The sequence below is a fragment of the Cnephaeus nilssonii genome (assembly GCF_951640355.1).
Source record: "Cnephaeus nilssonii genome assembly, chromosome: 1".
Taxonomy (NCBI): Eukaryota; Metazoa; Chordata; class Mammalia; order Chiroptera; family Vespertilionidae; genus Cnephaeus; species Cnephaeus nilssonii.
Genome location: NC_137072.1, coordinates 51,504,883 through 51,518,844, shown reverse-complemented (window position 1 = coordinate 51,518,844; position 13,962 = coordinate 51,504,883). Strand labels below are relative to the sequence as shown.

At 39.3% G+C, this 13,962-nt stretch overlaps 1 protein-coding gene across 1 annotated transcript in view; it reads left to right on the top strand.

Annotated features, from left to right (window-relative positions):
- METAP1 (methionyl aminopeptidase 1) overlaps positions 1 to 13,457 on the top strand; it is a 68,313-nt gene extending 54,856 nt beyond the window's left edge. The window contains exons 10-11 of the mRNA XM_079773184.1: positions 4,790 to 4,855; positions 6,725 to 13,457. Of these exons, the coding sequence (XP_079629310.1) occupies positions 4,790 to 4,855; positions 6,725 to 6,888 (230 nt within the window). The 3' untranslated portion in view covers positions 6,889 to 13,457. The remainder of the gene's footprint in view (positions 1 to 4,789; positions 4,856 to 6,724) is intronic.
- The last annotated feature ends 505 nt before the right edge of the window (positions 13,458 to 13,962 follow it).

The window sequence follows — 13,962 nt, the reverse complement described above, 5'->3', positions numbered from 1 at the left end:
GTTATCTAGCTGAATACTCTGGGAGAAAAGTAAACTAATTTTGGTGACTAGCTAACAGTCTCAGCTACCTGTCTAGCCATCACTATTCTGATTCCTTCAATGAAATGGCTTCAGCTTGGTTTGCTATGAGTTCTTAGTCTGTGTCAGCTTTTATAGTATTTGTTGGTGTAAATGAGGGGAATAGACAAAAAGTACCTTTCTTCCAGCTGAGTGATGTCTGATAGAATAACAAAGGAAGTGTAGGACAGTTTTCTCCCAGAAAGCTTTTTTCTTGGAGAATAAGACATACAGGAGTTAAGTCTTGTTATTTAGTGCTAGAAATGAAAGCTGTTCACAGTAAGTGACCTGAGAAGGAATTTAACAATTGCTATGTAAACACTTTCATGTATCTCCTTGTTGCTTAAATTTTCTCATCTGTATTAATTGTAGGGAATGGCTGGCACCTACCCTAGAACTATTATTAGGGTAAAGTGAGATATTATTACATAGGAAACACTTAACGTTAACCTTTAGAATGGTGGTGTTATTATATACATGATCTCAGTGATTTTCAGCCGGTATGCTGCAGCACCATGATGTGCCACAAGAATTTTAAAACATACAATACCTGACTATTTAGTCAGATGCACTGACCTCTTTTCCCTTAGATTGTCAAATAGCTATCTGCTGTGAATGCCCTGTCTTAAACCATAACTATATAGATTATATAATAGAGCTGCATTTTATTGGTTACGTTGCATAATAAAGTTGCATCTGATTATTTAATTCTTGGTAGCAGAAATTCTTTTTAAAAAAAAATATATTTTATTGATTTTTTACAGAGAGGAAGGGAGAGGGATAGAAAGCTAGAAACATCGATGAGAGAGAAACATCGACCAGCTGCCTCCTGCACACCCCCTACTGGGGATGTGCCCGCAACCAAGGTACATGCCCTTGACCGGAATCGAACCTGGGACCTTTCAGTCCGCAGGCCGACGCTCTATCCACTGAGCCAAACCAGTTTTGGCAGTACCAGAGATTCTTACATACAAGTGTAGGTACCTGATTTTTTAAAAAAGTCACTTGGAGCAAAAAGGGTAGGTAATTACTATTAATATTTTTTATGTAAATCAATCAAAATTATACTTTTTTTTATTAGATTGGCAAAAAGTCTGTTATTTTGGTGTGCTGCAGAATTTTAGTAAGTTCATATGATTCATGAGATGAAAAAGGTTGAAAATCATACATTATCTTGTTTGATCATCACAACTCCTTGCATAATTTCTTAGCCCTATTTTAAAAAGCAGATGTTATGCTTAGAGAAGTAATTTATTTACTCAGCTTCACACAAACTAGTAAGTAAATGCCAGGACTAGGATTTGTACCTGGGTTCTGTCTGGCTTTCTAGAATCAATCTTCTCCTGTACTTTGTGCTGCCTGGTAAAACCTGCAGCAGTGTGGTGCTGGGCCTGTGGGGGAAATAAAGAATGGCCAAGATTTGGTTTGGCGGGGAAGATGAAGACCATTCCCGGTGGAGGGAAAGCATTTACATTGTTGGTGTAAATGAGGGGAATAGACAAAGTACCTTTCTTCCACCTGAGTGCTGTCTGATAGAAAAACAAAGGAAGTGTAGGACAGTATTCTCCCAGAAAGCTTTTTTTCTTGGAGAATAAGACATACAGGAGTAAGATTGTATGGAGAACAATTGTATTGTTCAAGTTGAGACTGAACAGAGATAATAATACAAGCTTGGCTATTATGTGTTAAGAACTATTAGTAAAAAACAGTGCCAGCCTGAGGACATTTGACTTTATTTGTAGGGATTTTCAGAAACATTTTTGGGCAGAGGAGTGGCAAGTGAAGTTGCTATTTTGGGAAGACCGATTTGGCAATGGTATGCAGAATGTATTGGAGTTGCGAACTGGTGTTGTTAGCCCAGTGCACTGGCAGTGGTCCAGCTGTGAGGTGGTAAAATCCTGGAAGGCAGGTTGTAAAGAGGAAGGGAAATGAGCCAGAAGCCACTTAGGAGGAGCTGAAGAAGTTGTTTAGAGTATAGCATCTGACATAGATCAATAAGCATTTATTAGCAGGCCGCATAGTTCTTTTTATTTAAGTTGTGAATTATGCTTGGAATAAAAGCTAGGAGCAGAAAACTAGTAGCCGACTTCATTCCTTACTGGTAAGCCCTGTAATCAAGTGGTGTGCATTCTCTTAGGACAGAAGTAGCTATTCTGATTATAGTGGGGCGTGTATGTAAATAAAAAATATCTGTGCAGGGAGGGAATGAAAATGTGTCCTTACAGAAGTGACAAACTCAGGTTTAGGTATGGGTGATACAAAGAGAGACTGCTGGAAGGAGATAGAATTTGTGGGAGAAGGAGATATGTGTCAGGGATGTTGGGGTCAGCAAGGTACGGTGCCGTTGGTATACAAAAGATGGCACTTGAAGTTTTTTAAAACCATCTAGTTAGAAATAAAAAAATTCTGAGGAAAGAAGCAAGGGCGAGCTAGGTCTACTTCATTTAATACATTTGATATGTTTATGAAATGTCACTGTAAATCTGGTTTATGTAAATCAGAATCTGTTGTGCTCACTTTAGGGAAGTGTTAGAGGAAACTGCTGAGAGAGTCCTTGTGGAGCGGAGGCCTTTGGGAATGTAAATGATCTCTGCTTTGGTTTGTAACTCCATATGCCTGACCTCCTGAGACTGGAACCAGGAAATTGTGTTAACTTCCCTCCACCCCTTCTGTCTGAGAGAAGTCCTTATTAGATGAGACTTCGCTTCATTATTTAGGTGATTAATGGTTGGGAAGTGATGATGATAATACCTACATTTAGAATGTATGTTGCAATAATTCTGTGAGGTACACATTTTTTAAAAAGTCCTTAGCACAGTGTCTGCAATAGTGTAGTCACTCAGATAATGTGTATTGGTTGAGATACATTGAGAAACAAACCATGAGTAGAGATGTGTGGGAGTTGTAACCTTTTTAGAATAATGAGTCGATGGCAGAATTAGGAGTGGAGCTCAGATTCTCTTTATCAGTGCTGTTCAATAGAATAGATGGGGCACATATGTGATGCAAAAATGTCTAATGGTCCTATTCAAAGAGTAAAAAGAAATAGGTGAAAATAATTTTAATAGTATATTTTATTTAGTCTATTACATTAAAAATAGTAGCATTTCAACATGTAATGAATGTAAAAGTTATTGAGATATATTGCATGCTTTTTTTGTCTTTTAAGTCGGCATATTTTTACACTTACTTACGGCCCATCTCATTTTGTACCAACCACTTTTCCAGTGCTCAGCGGCGACACGCAGCCAGTGCTGCCGTGTCCGACAGCAGCTCTAGATTTCTTCATCCTTTTTTCTGTCCACGGCACCACACTGACACTCTTGATGTTTTCTTTTTGATATCCTCAAGGGAATAGGACCAATTCTTTATATGTAGTAATTGCATGTCATTTGGAGAAAGATATTTAGATTAGAAATAAAAAGTCAAAATTATGTTTACTCCTCAGATTTTGGCAATACCTAAGGTAGTGGAAGCCAGCATGATAGCTATTCACAAGGAAAGATGTGGGTGAGGTTAGACCATACCTAGAAAGTGTGATATTAGTAAATTCAGCCTCAGTGGACATGTGTCATTCATTACTAAAGTCAGTACCATGAAGACCAACAACCAGACCAAAAAACCCTGAAACCATGTTTTGGCCACCTGCTGGTCTGCCGGAGTAAATGCAGGCATTCATTTATTGGGGTGTTATTAGTTGGTTTTTAATTTGAAATTTAAACTGGTTCTCTGTTTTTGTCTGAGAGTGTCTAAAAAGGCCCATTTCTATTTTTAACTTTTGGAATCCTGGGGAGGTATGGTGGGTCTGGACAGTTTGACTAATAGTTGCATTTCTCATGATGGCCCTGAAAAATACTCTCATGTTAGTGAATTTGGGCCAAAAGTTAAACAGTATTTGGAAGGAGAAATGGAATTTCTGATTTCAAATGAAAAGGAATAGTGTCGTCAGCATTAAAAAAAAAAAAAATAGGTTAGTGTGCAGAGACTTTTTCCCCCCTTTGAAGATAAGAAAAAGCAGACAACTGAAAAATCACGCAGTGTTTCTATGGGCTGTGCCCCCTCCCACCCCACACCCACACACACACCTCTGTTATACCTGGATGAGTAAGGAATTTTGCTTGGTTCCATGATTGCATTTCTAATCCTGCTATAACATAAATGGTGGCACTTTTCCTTTTGTAAAAGTGATAACCACATCTAAAATTCAGCCTTTGGATATCTGTGTATTTTCCTAGAAAAAACATAAGCAGTGTGAAGTGCATGGAGGAGAGTATCTGCTCCAGAGTAGGTGGTTATCACCTACCTAATAAAAGAGTAACATGCTAATTGACTGTACCTTTGCAAGGCCCACCAGCCAATCAGTAGTGAGTATGCAAATTAACCCAACAAAGATGGTGGGCTAATTTGCATATGCAGGCGCTGAGCGGTTGGGGATGGGCGGGATGCTTGCACCACCCCAGCTGCTCTAGGCAGCATAGGAAGGCAGAAAGGCGGCTCTGGCCAGAGCGAAGGCAGTGCCGGCAGCCAGGGGAACGAAGGCCCATTCTTGCACGAACCTTCATTTGTGCATCGGGCCACTAGGTTGTTAATAATCTACTGTAAGAAAGGAAAATTGCGAGAGGAGAAGGTAATTGAAATGGGCATATAGTTGTCTCCTCTTTCCAGTGAGCTTTTCAACAATACACTTGGTTTTTTGCTATGTTTTTAGTTTTTTTTTCTTCTTTAATTTCAGAAAATAAAGCAGTTGGAGTGATGAAGGCGGGCCACGTATTTACCATTGAGCCAATGATTTGTGAAGGTGAGCAAAAAGGATGCTGTACATTCCTTAATTGAATTTTTGTTTACTCTTGGTTACTGATGTACAAATTAGTAGTCTGCTCTACTTACTTTCTGCTTCATTTCCGCTCCCTGTCCCATCTCCACTTGGTTTAGCATCATATAGAGAAGTAAACATTGTAAGGCTTGCCCGGCTGGAGTGACTCTGTTGATTGAGCATTGTCCTGTGCACCAAAGGTTGCTGGTTCCACTCCCAGTTGGGACACAAACAGAAGGCAACTGATCTCTCTCTCTCTCCCTCTTTCCCCTCTCCCCTCTCTCCCCTCTTCCCTCTCCCCTTCCCTCCCCTCTCCTCTCTCAGCATGTCCTTGGGTGAGGATTAAAAAAATAAATGTTTAAACATTGTAAGGGCTGGCAAGGAAGCAGTACTTTCTCTTGTTGTCAGTAAATGCTGAAGTACTTGAATCCTGGTCCCTTTTCATAAAGATCCTGTCAAAGGATGCATTGTAATTTTTAATTATTTATTGATTGATTTAAGGAAAGAGAGAGAGAGAGAGAGAGAGAGAGAGAGAGAGAGAGAGAGAGAGAGAGAGATCGGTTTGTTGTTCCATTTACTTACTCATTCACTGGTTGCTTCTTGTATGTGCTCTGACGGGATCGAACCCATAACCTTGGTGTATCGGGACGACACTCTAATCAACTGAACCACCTAGCCAGGGCCTACATTGTCGTAATTAGAAGCCTCCATCAAGCCTGTGTAGAAATTCTTGCTTGACATGGGGAAGGGGTGGGAAGGTAGAGAGGAGGAGAAAAGAAGGAGAGCCACTCTCTTTGACACAGTTAAATGATTTAATTCTCCACCATTAATGAGGTAGGTGCTGCCCCCATTATACAGAAGAGCAAATGGATCCTCGAAGAGAAGATGTAACTTGCTTAAGTCATTTAGCTAATTACATGGCAGATTTTGTCCGACTCCAATGTCCTGAGCTGTTCTGCCTCTTCCAGGTCTGCACTCATGATGTCAGGTGGTGTCACACAACTATTGTGGAGAAAGCACAGCACAGACATACCTAGTGCTGGCAGGTGTATGTCCTCACTGTTGCTATTCCTGTGGTGGGCCTGTGGCAATGATGGTAGACTCGGTTGGTAACTCGGGTCTGCTTCGTGAAGCCTTCGCCTTTCCTTTCTGCCCGTTCTCTGTTGGGATTAGGGATGCAGAGTGAGGCAGTAGTAGTAGGCATGTGTCCTGGGCCCTGAGTGAAGGATATGCCTGTCTCTGATCCTCCCAGTCTGTTTTATAACATAATCTTGAGACAGACATCCTATTACTTCTACCAGATTCTCTTCCTTAGACCTGGGTATCTAAACCCAGCTTGCACTCAAGTGGCGGAGGGGAGCATTGGAGATCCTTTGAGAGGCTGCCTACTATTTTCTGTAAAATGGGAAAAAGAGTTTATATTTTGCCACTTCTCCAGGGCTGCTGTAAGAATGAAGAGAGATGATCTTTATTAACACTGGCTATAGTTTAGTCAGATGCCAGAGTTATACCAGGAAAGAGCTAAATTCATTCATTCATTTTTTTTCTTACAGCTTTATGGTGAGTGGTATTAATATATTTTCTAAAATGAAACCCAGGTACTTTTATTTTGGAAATACTACCTTCATTTGATATTTGGAAAGTATAAAACACGTCAAGTTATAATACGTATGTAAATTTAAATATCAACGGCTTTAGCTAAAACTTAGTTGAAGTGTAAATAGGAATCTTAATAGAGAATTTTCTAATTGGTTTTCTGGGCTATCTACAGATACAGGATACACAGATACACTTACCTAGACTTATTTAGAAAACTGGATGATGGAAATAAGAAATTGTTTCTGGTTGTTTTAGGTGGATGGCAGGATGAAACCTGGCCAGACGGGTGGACCGCGGTGACGAGAGATGGGAAGCGATCTGCTCAGTTTGAGCACACCCTGCTGGTCACGGACACTGGCTGTGAAATCCTAACCCGGCGACTGGATAGCGAGCGGCCTCACTTCATGTCCCAGTTTTAATTTCCCCGAGATGGCACATCTCGGTAACACTTCCTGGCTGTACTTGGCTTTTTATTGAGAGTACAGGATGGAAGAGAAATTTTTATTATTTGTTTTGTTTTGACTATAGATAAGGAAGGATTGCAGCATTTGACACGTGTCCTCAAGACCTTGTCTTGGGTCTGGAAAAGCCAAGAAGAATAAAGGAAACACTTTCAACTCCTTTCAGTGTTCCCCTCTCTCCCTCCTCCCACCCCCAATCTCTGCTGCACCCCTGTTTTCTCTTTTGCCCTTTGAGCACTTTTACCTAAACCTGCTTCTAGTTGCTTTTATCACTGCCACAACTGGGCACTGAGAGCCAGCTGCTTTCCAGATAGATGAATGTGGAACATGAGAACCCTTGAAACTTTAGCAACATATGTTGTTTCAGATTTTTTTTATTATATAGGAAATATATATGTATACATTTTAAATTCCTTTTATGTAATTACTGAACACTATGTGCCCTGGATGTGTGTTGATTCTGCTCTGACGGGGTTCTATGCTGTCCTAAATGGACCCATAGTGTGCAGTGGGTTAATTCCCAGTTGGGAATTGTCGTCGTCCTCCCCGCACCCCGCAGTGCTAATTATTTACCTTTGTAGTTGTATGGAAGGAAACACTCGGTCAGACTGTCAGTGAATGGATGTGGCAAAATTCACTTTGGGAAAAGGTTAGGTTTTTAAAAAATCTATTTATGGCAAAAATAGCCATGCTCCACGTGGTAGTGGCTGTTGCAGAGCATGAGGATTTTGTAATACATTGCTATTTCAGACCTCTCTTGGGTCTAAATGGGAGGGAAAGAGTTCCCTTTCTTCCACTCCTTTTTTTTTATTTCTAGAGCACACCTTGGAGATATTCAGGGGAGGGTGGGGGTTGCACTATGGGAGTGGATGGGGAAAGCCAGTTTTGAAAGCTCTCCAAGCAGTGAGCGAAGTCAGTCAGGTGAGAGGTTAGACCTAACGTTTAGTAAACCTGGTGGTGAGGAGAAAGGAACCCCTTGCAAGACTGGACTGTTTCCTTGCAGCAGGGATGCAGCTGTAAACATTCTTCACCTTTACGTCGCTGGGAACCTCATTAGAAATGACCTCCGCTGCCCAATATCTATGTTCTTTTCAGTAGGTCAGTCCAAGCGGGATGGTTTCCAGTGAAGGCATAGCAGATCAAAGGCATTGTCGTTAGAGTTTCAGGTGACTTTCTTGTAAGATAATTTGATACCACTGACATGTTAATACTTGTAGGAGAATATCTTTCCCAGAGTGCCTCAGACGTTATTGCTTTAAAAGAATTATGATAATGTTTTCATTTTATTATTTTAATGATTTAGTCAGGTGACTGAATCTGGTGTAGACTTTCGGGGGTATGTGTGCGAAGTTTTTTATCAAACTGTAATATTTGTGAATGGAATGCCTTGCAATATGAATGTTAATATAATGTGTAAAGGGAGATTAAAAAGTTTGAGTGATTATCCTGCCATGTAGTCATTAACTTTGCTGCATTTTGTTTGGGATTTCAGAGGGAAATGGGGTGGTTGATTTCGGAATCTAAAATAAACTCACGACTATTTGAATAAAAATACTTCTTCAAGTTTAATGGCCATATAAAAATTCCAGTACTGTGTTTAGTTCAGCAGAGTCTACCAGCAGCATTTGAGATGCAAATGTGTTTTTGAGAGCTTTTAAGACAGAGAATGCTACATAGTTAGTGGAGCATTGTATGTACTGATAGTGGGATTAAGTGTGTGCCGATTCAATATCTATCATTACAAAATAAGCTCCAGGAAAAGATGTTGGTGGGATGTCTAAAAGATAAGACACCATACTGGTGGTGATGCTTTTCTCAGTTTGGGAGATTTTAAAATAACACGGGCTCTGTTCTGATTGTATATATCTAATTATAGATGTTTATTAGTTTTAGATAAGAAAACATCTAGTTACATCATTCTGCCAGCTTTGCAAAAAAATGAGCCAATGTGTTAACTTCTTTTTGTAATGATGTTTTGTTTTGTTATTACTCACCCAAGGATATTTTTCCATTGATTTTTAGAAAGAGTGGAAGAGAGAGGGAAAAACAGAGAGAAACATTGATGTGAGAGAAACACATCCATTGGTTACCTCCTGCACACTCCCTGACCAGGGCCCTGGGCCCGGGACGATCCTGCAACTGAGGCACGTGCCCTTGATCAGATTTGAACCTGGGATCCTATGGTCTGCAGGACAACACTCTATCCATTGTGCCAAACCTGCTAGGGCTGTAATAACATTTAAAATCATCTTTTTCCCCCCCTACCAGTGCTCCATGCCTCTTTGGAATTATAGAAGAAGGAAAACATATTAGCCTTTTAATTTCATTTTATGTCTTTTGCTGATAAAATGGATTAAGATTCATTAGAACTCATTTACCAACACCTTTATACCACTTGCCACCCACATGTCTTAAGTAAATAGGAAGAAGAGGTTTAGAAATTTGTTTGCCATTTTAGCTTGATTCCTCAATTTGTTCTATAATCACTTCTGGTATTTCATTGGGTTTGGTTAAAATTAAGAGCAGGATGCTCCACTTTGCTAAAGCCCCCCAATGCACCCTCATGGTATCAGTAAGCTATTTCTCTCTTTTTTTCTTATTTTTTTACTTCCAATTTTTTATTTTGGAAATTAAAAAAACTTGAAAGTATAGTACCATGAAATAATCATATATCTTTTTCTTGTACTCCACAATTGTTATTTTGTCATAATTTGTCTATATAAGCACATTTTTCATTTGAAAGAAGTGGCATTGTACTTCACCCATTACTCATACAGCATGTAACTTAAAACATAAAGACATTTCCTACATGGCCATAGTATAGTTATCTTACCCAGGGATTTAACATTGATACACAATTGTCTACTGCAGTGATTTTCAACCTTTTTCATTTCATAGCACACAAACTAACTAAAATTCAGCACACCAAAAAAATTTTTTTTGCTGATCTGACCCAAAAAAAAGATATTATTTTAATTTATTCACACCAGATGGCTTTTGTGTTAGCTGTTATTTTTTTCATTTGACAACCTAAGGGAAAAGAAGTCAGTGCCCCTGACTAAATAGTCAGGTATTGCATGTTTTAAAAATTTCTTATGACACACCGGTTGGAAATCGTTGGGCTAATGTATCATACATATTCAATTGAGTCTCAATTTCTCCCAAAATGTTCTTCAAAGTTTTTTTTTTTTAATCCAGCATCCAGACCCATGGCATTGAGTTGTCATGTATCTGTGGTCTTCTTTACTCTAGAGCAGTGGTTGGCAAACTCATTAGTCAACAGAGCCAAATATCAACAGTACAACGATTGAAATTTCTTTTGAGAGCCCAATTTTTTAAACTTAAACTTCTTCTAACGCCACTTCTTCAAAATAGACTCGCCCAGGCCGTGGTATTTTGTGGAAGAGCCACACTCAAGGGGCCAAAGAGCCCCATGTGGCTCGCGAGCCGCAGTTTGCCGACCACGGCTCTAGAGCAATCCCTCCCCCGCCTTTTTTTTTTTTTTAATGAAATTGACACTTGAAAAAGCAGGCCAGTTAGCTTGTAGAATTCTGTATTTCTTTGTTTCTCATGAGTAGGTTCAAGATAAACATTTTGGCAGAAGACACCATAATGGCATATGGTATGTCCCATTCATTGCATCACATCTCATTAGGAGGCACATAATATTGTCATATTTAATGCCAATACAAGTTTGTCACTTGGATCCTATCAGATCTTTTTATTTTAAAAACTAAAAACATCTTTTTTTAAAAAGCAGGTAATTTGGGAGGAGATACTTGGATATCCTTTTCACTCAATGGTTTTAGTGTTCACTGCAGAATCCATTATTTTATTAAATTTATTGCTGCAAATTGGAACTTTCTAAACCTAGTATTTCATCTGCATTATTAGCTGGCACCCTTTTACAAAGAAGCATTTTTCCTCCCTCTTAACCACTTTCTTTTTTTTTTTTTTTTTTTTTTGGTATCTTTGGGTTCATTGATTCTTTTTAAACATTCTATTTAAATTACTGGAATTCCAAATTTGGTCAGCAGGAACACCTTTAAACTTATTCATGATTATTTTGACTTGTGCCTAAAAGGCATAATACCGTGCCTTTTGCTATAGCAAGATATTTTAGGTTTATCATACACTTTGCCGGCCCCAGACTGGTATCTGGCTATTTCTTCAAGGAAAAGCCCACTTGCTTTTCTTGGGAAATCAAGATCTGGATGCTACAGGGTGTCATTGTTCCTAGGCCTTTCAGGGAATGGAGCCAGCAAATGCATTGTTTATATATCATGAATTTCTTCACAGACTTTATTTCAAATCTGTTCACAGACTTTATTTCAAATCTGTCTTTCTCACCTTTCCCTGTTCCCTATCTGTATCTTCTCTGATGGTGAGAACTTTGGTTTTGAACAACATCAGTATTTACTATTTGGTTGATTCTACAAGATGTAAAATTATTTCAGAATGACTACGTGAAGATCACTACCAACAATAAAGTTATTTAGTGCAAAATTTGTGATTCTTTTTATTCATGGAACATGTCATTAAGGGAGTGCAGAGTATTGGTTTAAAAATTATTTGAAGTAATTAATTTTGATCCTACTATGAGCTAAATTTCATAAACTGTGAGCTACCGTTTAACAATGAATGCAGTGAATACAGTAGGAGTAGTGAGGATAATTTAGTGGTCTGGGAGTTAGAAATATTGGAACCATTTGAGATAGTATAAGATTCTGTCTGCATTTGATGGTGTTTGACTTTTCCCAGGCTCTCTAGCTATGATAGGAGCAAATTATACCACTTATGGTTGTGTGGCTTATTTTCCAATATAGTATGGGGAAAATCATCTAGACAGTAATGTTTTAGAAACAAATTGTTTCACAGTGTAGGCTGCATTATGCTAAGATTCTAAAAGGTAATGTGTTTAGCTTCATTTTAAAAATAAACATCTAAGGAAAGGTCAGCTTCGTAGCACATGCTCCACACATGGCAATTCCCCAGCCTCAGTGTCTGAACTCTGAGGCTCAAGCAGCCTTTGGTGGCAGCCTCCCCTCACCTCTTCTTTTTGGTGTGAAGGATTACAATAAAAACTGGTTTGCATTTGGTTATTTTGCAAAAGAGCAAGACTAAGATGGCATTGGCTACCTGTCATCTGCCGCCTTTCAGGTTGGAGACTGGGTAAGCAACAACTGTCTAGATGGCAATTCTGTGATTATATTAAATGTGTCAACACTGGTATATTTTACTAAAATGTGCCCAAAAGTCACTATGTGGAGCATTCAAGAAGGGCTTCCTGGAAAGATTTTCACATTAATATGTGGGGTTTTTTTTAATGTATTTTTTATTGTTGGTAGTATGAATATGTTTGTTATAGTTCAAAGTATTTTAATACTTTCCTATGGACATCTGATTTTGACGATTGTAAAGCTTTTAGTGGAGTAATTGCTCCCATCTCCTGGGTGACTAGCCCTTTTACTGTTATTACCCCCACCTTCTCATCCCACTCCCAACAACAGTCACATGCCAGTGCTTCTCAAAATATGTAGGCACATTGGCCCTATGATGTCATAAGAAGGGCACAAGACCAACAGGACACCAGGGCTGTGATTTCCCGGATTCTTTCACTGGTTGCATGGCTAAGAGGACAAGTGCCATACTTGATCTTTGTATAGGATGACACCACTACTTAGCAACTGTTTTATTCTATATACTAGAGGCCTGATGCATGAAATTCATGCAAGAGTAGGCCTTCCTTCCCCTGGCTGCCGGCACCGGCTTCCCTCTGGCACCTGGTACCCAGGCCTCCCTCCGGCCCCCAGCAGGCACCCGGGACCTGGGCTTCCCTCGCAGCCCTGGCTTTGTCCAGTGGGATGGAAGGACAGCCAGAGGACGTCCGGCCTAATTAGCATATTACGCTTTTATTATTATAGATAGTGTAACTATACAGCAAATCTGCTTTAGTTTAGTAGCTGTGTCAGAGTTCAACAGAAGATTCAGGCTAGAATTTTTAAAACTTGATCAGTAAATCTGAGCCCTAGCTGATATTGAGGAAACAAAGTAGCCAATGTTAAAAACTTTTAGTATGAAAATGTAGATTTGAAGAGATCAATATATTTTAATCCAAATTTCCACTGTTTTACCTTAACATAGCTTGATTATTTTTGGTATTTTAGTCCATATCTAAATGAGGTAGTTCTATGGTGGATTAATACTCCTTTCGTGGAAGGAGCATGTGCATGTTGACCTCATCTCAAGGGATTCTGTCACGGTGTCCTGTTTGATAAAAGTCAATCTGCTTAAAAGCCCACCCCATCTGCTTTGTTCCTGTAAAGAAAATGAAATTGGTATAGTGGAGGACTTGGAATATCCCTGTTCACTTTATGGTTGTTTCCCTAAAGATATGATTTCCTTGGTATAGTTCTATGCATTTATTATCTAAATAGCTTTAAATAGACTTAATAAAATGTTTTCCAAATGTGTTTGCAGTGTACTTTTTCCTAAAAGTATTTGCTGACAGAGAATCTCTGATCTTGCGTGTTGATTGAAACAAAACCGTCTGAGTCCAAAGTTGGTCTTTTTCCTGTTTCCAGGCCCAAAGTTACTTTCGGACTTGGATCCTCAGCCTGCTTGCAGGTTGGTAGCCAAGCAGAAAATGTTCTGGAGCATTCCGTACATGCAAAATATGTCATCGTCCTCCCCCCTCCTCCCCCCCCGTCCAATCAAAACATTTTGAGAATTACGTATCATTTGCATCCAAAATGGATAAATAGAAGTAGCATTATGTGTATGCTTTGGAGACATTTTTTGTTTGGTGTGAGTTTTACACACATTAACCTGCTCTATGTGACAGGATTTTGAACATAATGCAGTTTTTTCTCACCTCCATTCAAAAAACCACACATCCATCATCCTATACATTCTATTGTATATGTTGTTAGTTCTCTGTGCATATAACTTGTTCCAGCCTGGCTGGCATGGCCCAATGGTTGAGTGTTGACCTATGAACCAGGAGGTTAAAAGAACTTGTTTCAAGCCAGA